This window comes from Canis lupus, chromosome 12, assembly GCF_011100685.1.
Source record: "Canis lupus familiaris isolate Mischka breed German Shepherd chromosome 12, alternate assembly UU_Cfam_GSD_1.0, whole genome shotgun sequence".
In the NCBI taxonomy this organism is placed as follows: Eukaryota; Metazoa; Chordata; class Mammalia; order Carnivora; family Canidae; genus Canis; species Canis lupus.
The window spans coordinates 68,101,994-68,122,057 of record NC_049233.1 but is presented as its reverse complement, the minus strand read 5'-3'; the positions used below and the strand labels follow the sequence as shown (position 1 = coordinate 68,122,057).

At 45.3% G+C, this 20,064-nt stretch overlaps 1 protein-coding gene across 2 annotated transcripts in view; it reads right to left on the bottom strand.

The window, feature by feature from the left end:
* Positions 1-20,064, bottom strand: part of SLC16A10 (solute carrier family 16 member 10) — a 111,309-nt gene that overhangs the window by 2,489 nt on the left and 88,756 nt on the right. For both annotated transcript variants that reach the window (XM_038554959.1, XM_038554960.1), the window contains exons 4-5: positions 12,970-13,113; positions 2,812-3,040 (exon numbers count right to left, since the gene is read on the bottom strand). In XM_038554959.1, the coding sequence (XP_038410887.1) occupies positions 2,812-3,040; positions 12,970-13,113 (373 nt within the window). The remainder of the gene's footprint in view (positions 1-2,811; positions 3,041-12,969; positions 13,114-20,064) is intronic.

The window sequence follows — 20,064 nt, the reverse complement described above, 5'->3', positions numbered from 1 at the left end:
TTCAAAATAAACAGCTGAGAATTTGTCCAGTTAAGTACCGACACATTAAAGACATGTATGTTTATTCTAGAGAGAAGCTTAAAACATATAATATATCCAAACATCCAATCTTCCTGTCTTCTGAATCAGAATATTCTGTATATGAGTAAACCTTTCCTCCTTACGAACACTGGTTATCATATTTGGCTGTAATACTATGACCCCTCAGCCTCCCGGTGAGTCCAGAGCTCTCTGCTCCCAGTTGCTGTGTATTGTTCTGCCTACTTTGGAAGTTTCCGATTATCGCCTTTGTTATTGATCTGTTATCAGTTATTTCTCATCGGAAACACCATTCCTACCAAAGTGCTGCTTATAATCTGTTGTAGACTTGGAAACCCTAAAAATCTAGTCTTCCAAGGTATAAAAATAGTGTAAATAGTGTTTTACTTGGGGGACAGGGTTCTCCTATAGGGAGATGGGGGGGCAGGGGGAGGTCTGGAGGGAGATTGGGGAGCAGGGGGAGGGCTGGAGGGAGATGGGGGCCTGGGAGGGCTGGAGGGAGATGGGGAGCAGGAGGAGGGCTGGAGGGAGATGGGGCGCAGGGGAGGGCTGGAGGGAGATGGGGAGCAGGAGGAGGGCTGGAGGGAGATGGGGGACAGGGGAGGGCTGGAGGGAGATGGGGAGCAGGAGGAGGGCTGGAGGGAGATGGGGGCAGGGGGAGGGCTGGAGGGAGGAGGGGAGCAGGGGGAGGGCTGGAGGGAAGGTTCTCCTGTAGGGAGACTGTGACCTTTAGTGACTGCCCACTTGATTCATGACTAGGTCCCCAGTTGGCAAAGGTGCTGATTGGTAGTGTGGTCCTAGACCTGAGAGTGAACTGTCACTGAGCCTCTCACATGCCAGACACAGATGACAATACATACATTTGAATTTTATCCTAATTTTATCGAATCGTAACCTAATAATTCACATTGGCACCCAAGTCTTATTGAACACGAGGCATCTTTATACTACTCAGAAGATTCTATTTTTTTTTTTTTTAATTTTTATTTATTTATGATAGTCACAGATTGAGAGAGAGAGGCAGAGACACAGGCAGAGGGAGAAGCAGGCTCCATGCACCGGGAGCCTGACGTGGGATTCGATCCGGGGTCTCCAGGATCGCGCCCTGGGCCAAAGGCAGGCGCTAAACCACTGCGCCACCCAGGGATCCCTACTCAGAAGATTCTAAAGGTGAAATTCCTATAACATAAAATTAACCATTTCCGTGGTGTTTACCACATTCACAGTGTTGTCCAACCACCACCTCTATTTAGTCCCAAAATGTTTTTATCACGCCAGAAGGAAGCACCCTACCCATGAAGCAGTTACTCCCTAATTCATTACTCTTCCCTCCCCCTGGAAGCCCCCAATCTGCACTCTGCCTCTGTGGATTTACCTATTCTGGATATTTCATATAAATAAAACCACACAGTATGTGGCCTTTTGTATCCAACTTCTTTTACTTAGCATAATGTTCTCAAGACTCACCTATGGGGTGGCATGTATTGGTACAGTACTTCATTCCTTTTTATGGCTGCGTAATATCCCCTTGTATAGCTACACCACATTCTCTTTATCCATTCATCGACTCATGGACATTTGAATTTTTTCCACTTAGTGTTATTTTCCATTAGTTATTTCTAGGGAGGATATGATTTCTGACACAAAGCATATTTAGAAATCGTTCAGGGACCCCTGGGAGGCTGAGCGGTCGAGCATCTGCCTTTGGCTCAGGGCATGATCTTGGAGTCCCAGGATCGAGTCCCATGTTGGTCTCCCTGCATGGAGCCTGCTTCTCCCTCTGCCTGTGTCTCTGTCTCTCTCTGTGTCTCTCATGAATAAATAAATGAAGTCTTTAAGAAAAAAAATAGAAATCTTCCAGAATCTTCATCTTTTTTTTTTTTTTAATTTTTATTTATTTATGATAGTCACAGAGAGAGAGAGAGAGAGAGAGGCAGAGACACAGGCAGAGGGAGAAGCAGGCTCCATGCACTGGGAGCCCGACGTGGGACTTGATCCCGGGTCTCCAGGATCGCGCCCTGAGCCAAAGGCAGGCGCCAAACCGCTGCGCCACCCAGAGATCCCTTCATCTCTTTTTTATTTTATTTTATTTTATTTTTTATTTATTTTTTTTAAATTTTTATTTATTTATGATAGTCACACAGAGATAGAGAGGTAGAGACACAGGCAGAGGGAGAAGCAGGCTCCATGCACCGGGAGCCTGACGTGGGATTCGATCCTGGGTCTCCAGGATCGCGCCCTGGGCCAAAGGCAGGCACTAAACCGCTGCGCCACCCAGGGATCCCCATCTCTTTTTTAAAAGCAACCATGATTCTATTTCTTCAAAACACGTACTAAATGAGATATAGGAATTGTAAAAGCTTAAAGCCCAGAAGATTACAATTATACATTTTATAGAGTGTGTCATGTATCAGTAAGGATAAGAGGGATTTCTCATCAAACTTTTTCAACCTGTCATCCAAGGCTGGTCTCATCAAAAATGTTACCAGGGATCCCTGGGTGGCGCAGCGGTTTAGCGCCTGCCTTTGGCCCAGGGCGCGATCCTGGAGACCCGGGATCGAGTCCCCCGTCCGGTTCCCTGCATGGAGCCTGCTTCTCCCTCTGCCTGTGTCTCTGCCTCTCTCTCTGTGTGACTATCATGAATGAATAAATAAAATTTAAAAAAATATTTTAAAAAATGTTACCAATAAGGCACACGCAAAAGCAAAAGACCAGTAACCAATAAATCATAATATATTTTACACATAATTACTGGAGAATCATTACATTTACCTGCAATAGGTGGTCCCACCGTCATGGGTATAGACATGAATCCAAGTAGAAATCCAATTGCTTGAGAAACATCCTGGGCACCAACTAATTCAAAGGCAATGGGGGCCATAATGGAAATGAAGCATCCATCGAAGAGACCCATGATGAGACAGACAGCAATGAGGGCCCCAAAGACCCTACACAGGGGAATCATCATGGACATCAGACCAATGAAGAGAAAGGAGAGTACCTAGGACAAGACACCACAATGTCAACTCTGTTCTCAGGAAAGGTGAATGTTATAATTACTGAGCAACCTGCTTGGGACTTGTAGCTGACCACCGGTTAGTTGCCTCCCTGGCCCAATTCACCTTGATTTTATATATATGAACTCCCATAATCATCTCCCCTAAGTTCTAGCACTTTCTCAAAATTTCCACAACAGGAGAGAATAAAATAAATATTTTTATATATTACTTTCCCTTCTAGCCTGTAAGTTCTTTGAGGTCAGAATCTGTACAAAAAATCATCTTTGGTCTAGATATTCTAAGGTTTAAGAATCTTGTACCTGGTCAGTACTCAATAAATATTTGTTCTTTGAAAATCAGCTCAAATTCATTCATCAAACATCCGACTTTGAAATTGCATATACCCTACTGGTGTTAGTCCTTCATAAAAGGAAAATACGCCAGCAAGATTCATACTTCAGGGCACCTGGGTGTCTCAGTCCGTTAAGCATCTGCCTTGGGCTCAGGTCCTGATCCCAGAGGCCTAGGACTGGGTCCTGCACTGGGCTCCCTGCTCAGAGGGGGGCCCGCCCGGTTCTCCCCCTCCCTCTGCCCCTACCCAACTCAGGTTCACTCTCCCTCTTTCTCTCTCAAAATAAATAAAATCTTAAAAAAAAAAAAAAAAAAAAATCAGTACTTCACATCACAGAGCTTCCAGTTTGATAATGACAGAAGGTTTAGATATTTAAATAATTAAGAATATATTGCCTGCCAATATTCCAGACATACTCTGGATATTCAGACCAAGTGAGAGATTAAAATAACTATGATTTGATATGCATTACATAAGTATGTACTGAGTTTTGATTATTCAAATTCCAATTAAGTTTTGACTATCATAGGAAATATGTATAATATGCAAATGAAAACATAAACATATCCTACTAAGAACATCCTAAGAACTAATTATGTAATCCAATTTTACTTGATAGTGTAAATCAATATGATTATCAAGTGATACTTTCAGACACTGTCTTCTGGTGACATAGCACAATCAGACCCTATTTAAGCCCCTAGAGTTAAGGCTGAGGCATATTTTGAGCCACAGGACACTTTCATGTAGCCTCAGTTAGTAGGACCCAACACTTGATTTTGCCGTCTGGCAGCTCCTGTGCTCTGTGCTGTGGTATGTGCAGAAGACCTGGGTCCTACCCGTGGGTTGTGGGGAGATGAACATGTAAAACGAGTACCCATCAAGTGTTCTAGATGGTGCCATAATTGTATATTCAGAGTATGGTGGGTACAAAAAAAGGAGCAGACAATTCAATAATTCTCTTAGGCAAAGAACTAAATAAAACTGGACAGGTCACTAGTCAGCAGAAGAAATGTTTTTAAAAAGCATCAGGGGCAGCCCGGGTGGCTCAGCGGTTTAGCACTGCCTCTAGCCCAGGGTGTGATCCTGGAGACCCCGGATCGAGTCCGGCGTCGGGCTCCCCGCATGGAGCCTGCTTCTTCCTCTGCCTGTGTCTCTGCCTCTCTCTCTCTCTCTCTCTCTGTGTCTCTCATGAATAAATAAATAAAATCTTTTTTAAAAATTTAAAAATAAATAAAAATAAAAAAATAAAAAAGCATCAGTCTTTCTAAAAATATGTGTATAATAGCAGCTATCCTTTCTTTAGTGTTTACTAAATGCCAGGCACTGTTCTAAGCACTTTAGCTAATGATCTCCCAACAACTCTGTGAGGTGGGCACTAAGGTTATGCCCATGTTACAGATGCAGAGAGTGATGCCAGGAGACGTTTAGTAATGTGCCTAAATGTGCCCCCCGCCCCGAGAACCATGGTCTGCACAAGCAGTAGCAGATGGCACGGTCCCAGAGGGTATCCCCCAAGGACAAGGGGCCTGGGGAAGGGAGAGACCATGTAAGCAGCAGCCAGCTGCATCACCATCTTCGGTTCTGTCTTTCCTAGGACCCAAAAGGCACACCTTTGGCACACCAAACTTGGTGGCTCGCCTCAGGACAGCCCCTCACAACCTCGTCTGCAGCAGGATCACCTGAGGAGCACCTGACGCCACAGACTGTGTAGGGACACAGGACACACAGTTTTGCCAAGTTCTCCAGCTGCCTTTAACACAAGTGGCCCGGTGACCCCACAAAAAAGTTTCAGGGGACCCTGGGTGGCTCAGTCAGTTAGCGTCTGCCTTCAGCTCAGGTCATGATCCCAGGGTCCTGGGATCGAGTCCCACATCGGGCTCCGTGCTCAGTGAGGAGTCTGCTTCTCCCTCTCCCCCACCCCTGCTCATGCTCTCTCGCTCGCTCTCTCTCTCTCAAATAAATAGAATCTTAAAAAAAAGTTTCAAACTCCAGGTCAGATCTCTTTTGACACCATCATACCATACAGTCGAGTAAGTTTTTCTCCTTCATTATTGAAATATGACTTTATGGTATGATTATTAGTTTAAAACGCTTGAGTTAGTTATTTGATAAGTCTGGCACCTCATATTTTCTAAAGAACACAATCTCCCATTCTCCTGATGTTTTTCTTTTTTAAACATTTTATTTATTCATTTGAGAGACAGAACGAGAGAGAGAGCAGGGGGTTGTGCTGGGGGTGGGGTGCAGAGGGAGAAGCAGGCTCCCCGCTGAGCAGGGACCCAGAAGCCCGGTCACGACTTGAGTGGAAGCCAGACGCTTAACCTAACCAACTGAGCCAGGTGCCCCTTTTTATTTTCTACTTAAACGTTTTCTCCAACTCAACTTCACTGAAAACACATGCATAATCTCTTCGTGTGGGTAATTAGTGGACTGCAGCCTGGCAGGCTGGAGAACTAAGGTTCAGAGGAACAAGACCAGGTTCCTTCCAGTTCTCTGTGACCTTGAGCAAGTGAAAAGGCTTCCTGGTGTTTCCCATCTACACAGAAAGACCTAAAATAAATCGCAATGTAGAAAGTGGTTTGAAATTCATAAGCAGGGAAAGATTTCAAGAGTGTTGTCACTGATAAACTAACCACACTTGAATAGTCTTAATTATACAGACATTTTTAACTCTACCTACAAACATAAAGAGAGATAAACCTGGAAAATCATTTGACTCTTAGAAACTTACCTATTATCACAAACCCCAGAGAATCTAGAATAAAACTTCAGGACACCGTGTGGGGCCACATTCAACGGATTTAATTGGTAAAGCCACAGACCAAACATTCCCAACCATGCCACTGTGACTGCACAAGGTTAACTTTCAAGAATATTTTGTTCTTTGAATAGGTTTCCTATTCTTTTACTGTTTTGTTCAGTAAGAGTCTCTTCCAAGATATGAGAACCAGAGTGATTTATTGAAAGCCTAGCATGCTATTTGGACAAAGTCAACTGTGCTCAATAAACAAATGTTTTTCTCAAATTTATGTAACATGAGACCCAGGTGCTTTACTCTTGGTAGTTATCCTGATTTTTCTATACATTTTTGGCCCCTTCCAATTTTTGTCCTTTGGTTCATTTTGTAAAAACAAAACAAAACAAAACTTCACTTAAGTGTTTCAAATTTAGGGGTGTCTAGGTGGCTCAGTCGGTTAAGCATCGGATTCTTGATTTCAGCTCAAGTCATGACCTCAGGGTCATGAGATCGACCCCATGTCGCCTCTGCACTGGGCATGGAGCCTGCTTAAGATTCTCTTTCCCTCTGCCTCTCCCCACCTCTCTAAAATAAAAAAAAGTCTCAAATTTATTATTATATATTTGAGCATATAACTTTATTATTATTTTCCATTACTATTCATTTTAAATATCCTAAAAGATGTGCCTTCCCCTCACATGTGCAAACTGTCTTTCTCAGTCCTAGTTCTACTCTCTAGGGCTGAAAAGACTATTGTTTTGCCTGTGCCTTGCTTTCTCATTTGTTTTTCTTTTTTCCCTTGCAAAACTTTTTTTTTTTTTTTTTTAGAATCTGGAAAGACAAAAAAAAAAAAAAAGAATCTGGAATGACATTTATATAGGTGAATAACCTATTTCTACTTATTTGAACCTAGAATCTAACTCTGATTTACACAAAGACAAAATATTTTTGTAGAATTTTAAAACATCAGAATATGCCAGGAATGCAACTGCTGTGTACATCAAGGGGAAATTACACTTTGCTTTATCCAAAAGAAAAAAAGAACCGTGCACCCTTGTGGAAAACTCGCCTGAGTGACAGCAACAGGGCTCATGTTATCTAAGTCCGCCCAAACGACCCCTCTGCACCTGCCTTCATAGCTGTTACAGTCACAGTACTTAATCTGTCAGCAATTTCTGGTAACAAGCCAGTCATTCTCCCCCATGAGCATATAATTCCTTAATACTTTACCTGACTACAAGTTCTCCTCAGTTCAAATGATAGCAACTATATTCTTTTTTCAATTCGTTGACAATAATCATTAGTTGTTACTCAAAATTGGTAAGTTTTAATAGCTTAAATAGAAATTGTTATTTAAAAAGGAATAAAGGGGAAAGGAGAAAAAAATGAGTGGGAAATATCAGAAAGGGAGACAGAACATGAGAGACTCCTAACTCTGGGAAACGAACTAGGGGTGGTGGAAGGAGAGGTGGGCGGGGGGTGGGGGTGACGGGCACTGAGGGGGGCACTTGATGGGATGAGCACTGGGTGTTATTCTATATGTTGGCAAGTTGAACACCAATAAAAAATAAATTTATAAAAAATTTATTTAAAAGTAAAATTTCTTGGTTTTTCTTTAAGAATTAAGTTCATAGGCGTTTACGCACTTATCCTTTAGCATCTCTCAGAAAACAGCTAGCGAATTGTTCATATGGGATTTTCCGTACTTTATCAGGTCCCCAAATAAGTATTGCTCCATCCATCAATTACTGATTTGTAAATACTGCGCTCCAGTTTGACAAATAAATTTAGTATTACTACGAGCATTTTTCCCCTCCTCAAACACAGCAGCTCTGGTTAGGTTTACATGAGGTATTTAAAGGTCCATAATTCTCTTCTAGTCTCCGGCACTGAGATTTAATAAGGCATTGACAGTATTTCTTGCTTTTGGTTTCTTAAAACCATCCAAGGAAAATCTTCTTTCACAATATTATAGGTTCTATTACAGAAGGTCCTTGCTTGAGTTAGTTTATATAAGGACAAAAAAAAATTGTTTGCTTTTTTTGCTATTATCCTTCCCCATTTCTATCACAAGGAGAATATTCTTGGAGAAACGTCAGTTTAAATGTTGCTCAGGAATCTAAGTATAGCTCAAGAAGAAAAATGAACTGCACCTGAATAAGCAGAAGGCATTTTCAGAGGCAGACACACAGTTAGAGTCAGTGTTGCTCCTACTAATTTATTCAATATAAAGTTTCCAGGCTTTCAGAGACTTCGGCCAGGAACCCAGAGCAGAAACCTTTAACCATTATTATTCCATAAAATGCAGTTTAGTCATCTCTTTGCTCAGAATTTAAAATGGTCAGGCTGGGGATCCCTGGGTGGCTCGGCGGTTCAGCGCCTGCCTTCGGCCCAGGGTGTCATCCTGGAGACCCGGGATCAAGTCCCACGTTGGGCTCCCTGCAGGGAGTCTGCTTCTCCCTCTGCCTGTGTGTGTCTCTGCCTCTCTCTCTCTCTCTGTATCATGAATAAATAAAATCTTATAAAATAAATAATAAAATAAAATAGACTGAAAATACCTGGAAACCAGGACCTTGATAGAGTTTAAATTCAGAAGCAAAAGTGTGAGACTCTTTCTTTTAAAGATTTTATTTATTTATTCACGAGAGACACACAGAGAGAGGCAGAGACACAGGCAGAGGGAGAAGCAGGCTCCATGCAGGGATGTGGGACTTGATCCCTGAACTCCAGGATCACGGCCTGAGCCAAAGGCAGGTGCTAAACCACTGAGCCCCCCAGGCGTCCGAAGTGTGAGACTCCTCAACAGGGCTGAAGAATCTATCCATAAGCAAAGGTCTCTGGGGCACCTGGCTGGCTCACTCAGTGGAACACCAACTCTTGACCTCAGGGCTGTGAGTCTGAGCCTCCCGTTGGGTGTCCAGATTACTTAAAAAAAAAAAAAAAATTAAAAGCAAAGATTTCTAGTTCAGGATAACTAAGGTCTCCTTTCATGAGACCTGTTCCGAATCAGGATCTGCTTCAGTATTTGACAATATTAAAACATAATAAAAGGAAGGGTTTATTAATCGTCCACCGTGGGCCGACGCTTTATGTAAGTCGTCGTCATGAATCCTTCCCACAGCCCTCTGCCGGTTCTGGAGACAGCTGGTGATGAGATCTGGGGTGAACTCCTCTCTCACTCCAGAGCCTGTGCTCTTCTGCTCCGCAGCCTCCCAAACCCAAGGTCACTGTGGCCAGAAATTAGACCACGTGGGAGGTTGTGAAGTGTATTCTGTGCCCGGCTGCTGGGAGGCGGGAAGGGGAGAGAACTGTCACAGCCCCCCGGGGTCGGGCTCTCGCAGACCAGAGTGGGGAGCGGGTACATCTGCACCAGCGGTGACAGGAAGGTAAGGAAGGTAGGCAGTGGGGGCATTCCACCTCTAGAGGTGAGGCCAGAAGGCAGACGGCCAGCGAGGGAAAGAGGAACAAGCAAACAGGCAGAGCTGGAGTTGGCTGCAGCAGAGAACAGCCAAGAATCAAAAACCACACGGGATGGCTGGGAGTTGGGCAGGGAAGCCAGGAAAAAGGAGAGATAGAGGAGGGGAGTGACAGAAAGGGGCGAGTCCAGTAGCCACATGGGTTAGGCCTGTGTTGGCTCCTGTGCCACTGCGTTCCCAGGAGGGGCCCACTGGTGGCCCCGCAGCCGCAGGACACACCGAAGGCCGCCTTTCTCCTCCACGGGCCTCTCTGAGATGCAGTCCTCTCACCTGGGACTCAGCATATGCTACTGTGGAGAACGGATGACTGCTCCCGTCCCAGCAATCTCTCCTCCACATACAACCACAGTGACCTTAAAATATGAAATCGAGGGCGCCGGGGTGGCTCAGTCGGTTAAGCATCTGACTCTGGATCTCGGCTCAGGTCACGATCTCAGGGTTGTGAGATCAAGCCCTGTGTCGGGCTCTGCACTCACTAAGGGGTCTGCTTGAGATTCCCTCCCTCTGCCCTCCCTCAAATAAATAAATAAATAAATAAATATTTTTTTAAAAATGATTTTTATTTATTTATTCATGAGAGACACAGAGAGAGAAAGGCAGAGACACAGGCAAAGGAAGAAGCAGGCTCCATGCAGGGAGCCCGATGTGGGACTCGAACCTGAGAATCCGGGATCACACCCTGAGCAAAAGGCAGGCGCTTGACTGCTGAGCCACTCAGGCATCCCTCTTTTTTTTTTTTTTTTTCAACATGAAATCAGACCACGTCATTCTCCAACAAAGACCTACTACACTTAAAGTAACATCTCTTCCTCTTGGCTCTGAAGGCCGTGTATAATCTGGCCCTGCCTAGCTTTCCAACCTCTCCCCTCGTCCTCTCCCTCCCCTCTTGAGCTCTTCATCCTCCCTGCCCCCAGATGGCCCCCAGATGGCTCCAGGAACTCCAGGAACTCAGACTCAGTGTCTTGTTGGCCTCACCCCGCCAGGGTCTAGGTGGAGCACAGAGGACACAATCTTTGGAAAGCAGGAAAGGAAGCTGAAGGTCTGTAATGCAACAAGCGTCCATTAGAGGGTTCTCTCGGCCCTCGAGAACAAGACCAAAGCTTCCACAAGAATGTCCACAGTTCGGTCTTAGCAAGAGGGGATGATCGTACAGCAAATGCTTTCAGATGTAGCTACTCTCCCAGCTATCTACACTGCCTTCCACTCCTTCGTCCAGCTGTCTGCCGGGACCTCACGCAGACGCCCGCCGTGGGGCACCTCCCTACGGTGTGGAGGGAACCCCGAGAGGCCCCGAGGGCTGGGCGGAGCAATAACACTGCACGTGGGCACGAGGCTCACTGTTGGCACATGGGGCCCTGTCAGTAAGTGGTGGCTGTTGTTATTTCACATCAATTAATGGAAGTTGCTTTATCTGTAATAAATGTCTCCTCATCATTTTCCTGTGCCCAAATCCCACCTCTCCTCCGACGCCCAGTTCAAATACTGCCTCCCATCCGTATAGTGAGCAGACACGATTCCCCAATCCCAAACGCCCCCTCCCCGGGCTCCCCTTCACCTTCCTTCCACAGCTAAGCTTTTGGCCTAACTCGTCTACACCGCCGCTTACCCAGGGATTGAGATCAATCTTCAGCACCTGCCACTTCACTGAAACTGTGGCTAAATCCAATGAAAACCTTTAAGTCTGTAACGTGCTTGCCCTCTCGCCAGCTGCTCACACGGCTGACCACTCCTGTCCCTGGACGCACCCTGTGCCCTGCTTCCTTCCCACCCGCCTGGCCGCCCCGTTCATCCTCTGCTACTCCTGCCACATGAAGGCCGAAGTCCCACAGGTCTCGCAGACTCTCTCAGGGGCTCCAGACTCGGCTCTCCCACAAGCACCACAAATTTAAAATGGCAAAGATGAACCCAGCGTCTCACTCCCATTTACGAACTACCGATCTTTATGAAACAGCACAACCGTCCACTGTTGACGGAGCCACAAATCTGAGACGCAGCCTAGGTGGCTCCATCAGACTCTCATTCCCAGTGTCCCTATTTTACTGTTTGATCCCAGTGTTCCCACCTGAACCCCTCCTGTCTGGACTACTTCACTAGGCTCCAGCAAGTACCTTGGCCTCCACTTAAAAAAAAAAAAAAAAAAAACCTTTACGGAGATATAAATTCACCTACCATAAAATTCACCCATTTTAAAGTACATAATTAGTGGGCTTTGGTTAACAAAGTCATACAACCGTCACTCCTGCCTAATTGTACATTTACATCATCCCCAAAAACTATCCCCCCGCCCCCAGTGACACCCCCTTGCCCCCCAAGACCCAGGCAACCACCGACCTGACATCTGCCTCTGTGGCGCAGCCTGTTCTGGAGATGGGGCTGTACGGGATGTAGCCTCTGTGCCCGTCCTCCACCTCATCCCACCCTTCGCAGTCACTGGATTGAGCTTAATAAAATCCAACTCCTGTCCCCCGTTGCTTGGTTCGGACCCTCCGAGGGCTCCTGGTAGATTTTGGGATAGTGTTCATCCTCTTACTGACCTGGCCCCTGCTTCTCCCTCCAGACGGTCGATTTTCTGCTCTCCCTTTATGCCCCTTCATCTCCTTTTACTCAGTTTCCCAGACACAACATACTGTGTCACACCTCCACCTCTCTGCCCATGTGGTTTCCTCGGCTTGGAACACACTTCTCTGCCTTCCTTATCTACCTGTCTACCACTCACCTCTTAGCCCCCCAGCAGCCCTGGAGGCCTGCTCCGACCCTCACTAGTGATCCAGATGTTTCTATGGCACCCATCTATTATTATAGTCATTATTCCGCCGCGCTGCAGCACCATGAGACCATTAGCAACTAACTGAGGGCACAGACCATGGCTCACGCTTCATCCGCAGCATTTAGCACGGTGTGTGGCACGAAGGAGTCATTTAGGTACTTGTCGAATGAGTGTCGGTACAATCTGGAATTACCGTTAGTGTAGCGCGCACCCCTCAATCCCAGGAGGCAATCGGCAATAAAGAAGCTCAAGAGAAACACACACCCCTGAATTTCACAAGATATTGCAAAAGGCACATGACTGTGAGAGCTGTGCCAAAAATAAAACATTCTTCTTAGAAAAAGCAATGGGCGAAAAACATTCTGATTTGGTGGAGTTCCATGACAAAACAAATAAGGTTGCTGTTTGAGCGCCAATCTCCCAAGTTGAAAACCCAAAACTCAACCAATGTTGCCCTTGAAAGACTGCTGGTAGAAGTTAGGGTCTAGAAAATATTTGTCATTTTTACAGAAGAATTTAAGCAAGTAAATACCTATAACAAGACATGAGGTGATAAAGAGAATTTTGCTGGGAGGATAAGTGGCCTAAGAAAGTACCTGAAGGTAGACCTTCTTCACACCAGGCACATAATCTGCAATCCGGCCAAAGAGCAGCCGTCCGACTCCTGAAGTGATGCCAATGCACATGAGAATCACTTCTTTATTTTTTCCATCTTGAAATCTTTCATTCACGTGTTTCATCTGTGGACCGAAGAGAAAGAAGCAACACTAAATACGGCGGGGAAAACTGACAAGTTTTGACACAAAATGCTTTTGTGTCTCCACCATGTGATGGACTCTCACCTCCTTCCAAATCCAAATATTTATAAAGTTTCTTCTGTGATAATTTTTCATCAGAACGTATGAAGCCAAGGCTAACCTGATTTAGCTCGCATAAAAGAAAACAAGGATCCTCATGGGAGGTCTTATTTCAAAAAAGGGTGACCGATGACACATTTCCTAAGGTAACATGGAGCCATTCGCCGGAGGAGGAGAACCCTCCTATAACCCCGCTCTCTCAAGGTTATCTAAGGGCCCCATTCTCTGCTCTCCCTAAAGGCAGTTTTGCATCTTCTAGAACCTGAACCCAACTGACACCCCTGAAATAAGTCGCCCCGGGGCTTCCAGGGTAAGAGCATCAGGTTCCCTCCCTGTGAATTTGGCTGTCGTGTGGCATCAAGACAGACAGACGCTGAGGCGGTTAACACGGCAGGTAAGAGAGAAGCCTCTCCGAGAGACTGCTTGGGTTCAAGTCTAGGTTCTATCCCTTATCAGCCTGGTGACCTTGAGTAAGTTCTTAACCTCTAGGTCCTCAGTTTCCTTGTCTGTAGACTGGAGATAGTAACAGTACCTCAAGGGGTGGCTGTGAAGATTAAGGGATCTGCGTGAAGAACCTAGAACAGTGCCTGACACAGTTAATAATGATCAGATATTAATGTTAGCCTATTTTTTTAAAGGACCTTTCCTCTTAATTTACAGTGTCCCTAGAATAGTGACTGTAAAACGGCCACCTGACAACGTTTTGAAAGGCAGCGTGACCAGGCAGGTGTTATACTGGGCGACAAAACACGCAGCTCAGCACCCACTGCCATAAGCTTTGCTCCACGGCCCCTAAGGGTCACCCCTGTGCTAGCACTTCCATTCTCTCAATGATCATCTGTGCTCACAAGGAGGAGAGAAAGCATGTCTGTACTCCCACTGTTTGCTCTGAAATCACAGAGACGTTTGAACAAATCCAAACAGCTGTTTGAGACAATCACTTACTGTTCCCTACGCCAAACTTTGGCCGGAATTCCAGAAGCCTGCAAAGCAAATTACCCTACAAGTTCAATGGCCCAATGGTTCCCAGGTGGTCCTAGTAGCCTTGGGGATGAATGACATCCCCTTAAGAGACTTCCATTTCGCATTTTTATGCCCACTTGGATGTGCCAACACCACCACATCTGTCTTTTCCTTTTCAAAACTGCTAACCCTTCTCCCTAACTTCTGTATTTTCATGCTGGTCCAGAACAATCCTTCTAAATAGGAGTTTAATCTCATCAATCCCTTAGTCATCAGCTGCCTACCGCCTACATTTATATTCTCTAGTTTGGTATCAGAAGCCCTTCATAATCTGTCACCAGTCTATCCTTGTGCCTTTATTACCTACTGATCCTCGACTCAAAAGCAGAAAATGCAAATACCTACAGGACTCCGGCAAGTAACATTAAGGAGGGAAACAGTCTCGTTGGAGAGAGGGAGCACGTATTTAAGTTGATTTTCACCATGTAGGACCACCACGTTGCCAAGTCTGTCTCCCAGCCCCCTTTCATTTTAAAGGAAAGTCAGAAATTTTTTGTGTGGAAATGTTGGCACCTACCTAATATTTAGAACGCTGCATGATCCAACCCCACGCAAGCCAAACAAAACATGTCTGCAAACTGCATTAGACCCGCTTTGATCTCAGCCCTAATCCCATCTGGCCCAGCAGGACAGGTTTATTCGGTGTCGCTTAAACACGTCTCATAGACTCATACTTTCTTCCCTCTCTACAATTCTGTTGCCTCTTCTGTTATCTTTGACTTTCTGAATCCTACCCATTCTTTAATTGAACTCTGCTCAGATCCCACCTTTTCTATAAAGCTGTCCTTGATTACCTCAGTCTTACGTCCCCTTCTTGTTACTGCCTAACGTTTTCCTTGGCACTTTAAGTACCGAATGTTCCTACCCAGTCTTTCTAGCTTCTAAGGCTACAGTCTCTTGTGTGAACTCTTACACGTCAAACGAGACCTATCCACCTGCCAGAGACGCCTCAAAGGCAGCATGGGCCATGCTGAACCCCTCTCCCCTGCGCCAACCTGCCCTCCCTCCATTCAGGTAACACTTCGACTGCTGGCCCAACGACGCAAAGGAGAAGCCTGACAACCGTCCCAGATTACTCCGTCTCCTAAGACCCAGGAGCCACCCCCAAATTCTGATGATTTTACCCCCTACCCCCCTCAGACACACTTCCTTTGGTCTGTGTTTCTTATGTTTTAGTTCAGGTTCCTATCACTCCTCACTTAGACAAACAGCAGCCTCCTAGCATGCTTCTTGCTTGAGGCCCCAACTCCTGAATCTCTAATTTATATTCTCGGAGACTGCCAAGAATTAAAATTAAAAACACTTCTCTGCCTAACATCCTTTGATGGCTCCCATAGTGTTTGGGGGTGAAGCTCTAACTCCTGGTTTGACAGGTAAAAGCCTCACCTCCAGCTATCTCCTTACACACACCATGTTAACACTGTGCCGTCCCACATGGTGGCTACTAGCCACCTGGGGACTACTGACCACTCACAATGTAGCTAACTCAAACTGAGATGGGCTAGGTAGAAAACACACAGCAAATTTAGAAGACTTGGTGAAAAGAAAGCATGCAAAATATCTCAATGATTTTAACTGATTCCATGTTGAAATATTTTGCTTATGTTAAATAAAACGTACTGTGAAACTAATTTCGTGTTTTTAAAAATATTTTTTTTAAATATAGAAACTAGAAAACTATAAATTACATATGTGGTTGCCTTATATTTCTACTGAACGGTGCTCGTCCACGAAATCCACTTGTGGCTGCAAAGATAAGACAGCTGTTGATAAGGGTAACCTCAACCTGGCTTATTCCTCCCAGACCCTGATCACTCCCCAGTAAGTGAAATTTAGACAAAGTGGAAAGATGGATTCCAGCTCAATTCTGAAGAAAATGAATAACATGATTTAAGGCAGGTGGGACATAATTATGTGTAGTCATCAGCTTTATTCTGGAATTTGAATCCAGTTTTAATGTACTAATCTACTTCAGTAAGTACCCAAAGGATCTAATATAACTTTTTAAAAGACATTCTTTAGTATTAAAAAAAACAAAACTAAATTTACCAGTCATTCTTTTGATGAAACTAAGAACAGCTGCCTGCCAAACTGCTATTATCCTTTATTAGCGGTTTATTTTTTCCCCTTGCTCTACTTTATAATCCTTAAAAGGAATAAGGTGAAATGTTTTGGGTCTTTTGAAACTGGTGAAGTTTGGTAAATTCAAATTATGCTTAAATGGAAATAGTTCTCCAACTATTAGGGGGTTATTTCATTAAAATTTGTTGCTGTTAAAATAAAACAAGAACTTCAGCTTCTAATACCTCCTCCTCACCCTCACCAAAATCTACAAGCTAAAAAGGTTTCTCTGGTCAGTAAGTAAGGAGATTGGGGGGTCAGAGAACAGAATCTAGGGAGGCTGGATCTCTGGGTCCTTCTTCCTCATTGAGGTACCAGACCTAGAAGATCTGGGGCGTTCCACTTGCAGCCCAGGGCTCCCAGGATTGCTGCAGACTATTTTATTATTATCTGCCCATGTCTCATCCTCTGGAGACTGGCATGCACTTTAGCAGAAAGCATAACTATTAGGCAAAGTTGATATTTCTAATAGAGTTATTGGATAAAGACATGAGAATGATGGACAGATGTTTCCATATTTAATCTAAAACTCTTTAATTTTTTTTGAGAGAGAGGGTGAGCAGGGGCAGGGGCAGGGGGAGAGATAGAGAGAAGCCCAAGCAGGCTCCACACCCAGCACAGAGCCCGATATGGGGCTCCATCCCACCACCCTCAGATCATGACCTGAGCCAAAATCAAGAGCTGGACGCTCAACCGATAAGCTGCCTCTTAATCTTTTATGAGTGGTTTTTTTTTTTTTAAGATTTGTTTATCTTAGAGTGTGTGCCCACATACTAGCTCACACAGGGGGTTAAGGGCAAAAGGAGAATCTCAAGCAGACTCCTCGATGAGCAGAACCCAAGATGGGGCTTGATCCCATGACCCTGAGGTCATGAGGTGGACCCTCAACTGACCGAGCCACCCAGGCTCCCTTAATCTACCTTTTTAAACCAATACAGAGCTTATAACAAGAGGCCACTATCTGCGTAAGAAACAACATCACTCTGTAGAGCAGTTGTTTCAGGTGGACTTTGGATGTAGAAGAACCTTCCGGGCAGGAGTCTATTATTTATGTTCTGAAACACGTGCTTATTCCAGGGCTGCACACCTCTCCGAGATTACCAGAACCTTGCTGACAGTTTGATTGCCGTCTGCTCCGGAAACATTTTTCATTATCCAAGCAACCTTTGTTAACCATAGAAGCCACTTTTGGATTGTGTGAAATCCTATTTATTGTTTTGTTATCCAAAGTAACCAAGAATTCATACCCCTAAATATCTGCTCATTCTACATCACGGGTGAAAGAAAAAAGAAGAAGAAGAAAGGGCAAAGTAGTTCACAGTTTGCCCTTCCTCCCAACCATCTCCCACTTCAAGTAAATGGTGATTCAACGCGGATCTGCGGATGATCTGTTTCCGACCAGCCGACTCCAAGGGAGAGCTTCCTCTTCCCTCACTCGAGCCCAGAAGCAGGTTCCTTTTGGAGAGGCTGGGATGGGAGCCTAAGAACGTCAGCTGCCGAGCTGGCTTCTCTCCCCTATGCACCTCTGCCCTGCGGAGGAGCCACAGAGCCACAGGGAGACCTCAGACGTGCTGTTCCTCCACGGAGGCCCCAGGCTGAGTCCTTGGGCTTTAGTCAGCTAAAGTGAGGGCCCAGATACAAAACCAGCTCCCATAAAGCTGATGCAAGTGCAGCAGAATTTCCAGCTTCTCCTTAACAAATAGCTGCACAGTAGAGGAGTACCCAAGAGAAGGGACCCTGAATCACTTCATTTGCAGAAACCCTGGAAACCCGGTGGTGGCACAAGACAGCAAAGCAAGGAGGTCATTGGACAAAAAGGTCGATAACTACCTGCAGTATTTTCTACAAGCGTGTGACGTGGCCAATGCCATGAAGGTCCTCAACCTCAGCTGCCCCTGCCTCCAACTTTTTAAGGGGTGGGTGGTTTTTGCTCAGTGACTTCTATGTACCATTCACATAACTTATTACATAAAGATGATGATCAAACTTTTGTTTTTTGTTTTTGTTTTTTTTTTTTGATCAAACTTTTGTACATAGAGGTTAAACTACGTATCTTTGGGGGATAAAGAAGAACGACTACGGGACACTTCAAGATAATGATTTCTGATGCGGATCTGCAGGAACAGCTGCTGACTCAAGTTCTGAGTGCTAAAAAACAAACAAACAAACAAACAAAAACAAAAGCAAAACCCAAAAGGCAGTAATGTAGGGAGGCCGGGAAAGCAAGACGGAAAGAGCTCCAACGGCGCGCTGCCGGCCGCGGCACAGAGAAGTCCAGCTACCCGGGCACACTGACGGGGGACGTGGACAGTACCTGTCCCCCACGGCTGTCGCAGTTACTGTGCCCTGTGACAGAGAAATTCCAGGAACGCAGCCATGGTCTGTCCCGGCCTGGGAGGATTCCGATTCCCCGATCTGCTGCCTTCCCTCTTCAGACCCACATCCTCAAACTGGACAACAGGCCCTCATTTTGCCCCTCCGGAGTATAGACTCTTGTGGCCAGGTCAGGGGCCTGGATCTTTTACGTTATACGCGACATCCCAAAACAGGGTGATAAAGGCCGCACAGCATTTTCAGTGATTCTGTAATAAAGAACTCTTTATGATAAAGACTGCTTTATTACAGAATGCAATGTAAACATTCCTTATGACAAAAGCAGCTCCCTACTTGCCAAGAGGGACGCAGAGTCCAGAGCACTGGTACTTGCTCTTCACCCCAGGGAGCAGCAGCTCCAGCCGCTGCCTCACCTGCACGCAGCTAAGACTAGTCTCTAACACATCCCTTCAACATTTGAAAAGTTATCCCATCGCTCTGGAAGACGGCTGTGCTGAAAATATACTTCTTTAAAGATAAACTCCGAGAAAAGAGCCTGGTCCCTTTAAAACTTACAAAGGGAGTAGGAAGCCTGCTAGAGTAGTTAATGGATAATCTTAGAATTTGCTGCAAATCAAAAATTTGCACTACCCTTGGACTTCAAAGTAAGATGAATAGACATCTGAATGGAATGAGCGTTTGCTTTTTTTTCCTTGTCTTTTTTAAACAACTATGTTTTCTCTGTTTTTGCTAAGGAGGTAAATTAAAACAAGTGGGGCATTCACTTAGAAAGCCTCACCAGCAACCCCACTGAGGTGATCAGAGGGGGAAAACTAAACTCGCAGATTTGCAAACATAAGATTAAGCCCTTTACGTCGTACAATATTGAAACAGGACCTTACGGCTGTTCAAAGCCATTCCTTAATTATCAGGTCAGCCTCAGATGTCGTTTCAGCTCGGCAGGTTGGTCACCTGTGCCTGAGCCTACAACAGCACTAAGATTTGCTTGAAATGAAAACATAAAATCCTTTGCCTCCCACCGTTTTTGAGAACCACCGTCCGCAGGTGGCCTCGTGTCTATTTACTAACAAGATGTTTGAGTCGTGATGGGGGGGGGGGGGCGCGGCAGGTACCGCTGCCCCCTCAGCGGCTGACCAGGGAGCGAGCAGACCTTTGGCCTCACAGGACTTCAGGAGGCACCGGGAGCTGGCTCTGCTGGTTTTCTTAAACGGCCAGTCTTTCCATTTCACGAAGATGGGCTTCCACGGTGTTAGCAATCACACGTTGCACTGTTAATCCACGTAAAGGTCAGGACTGAGAAAACAGACGCAAGAGTTTCCAGAGTGAAGATTACTTCACAGCCACCAAGAAGCAGAA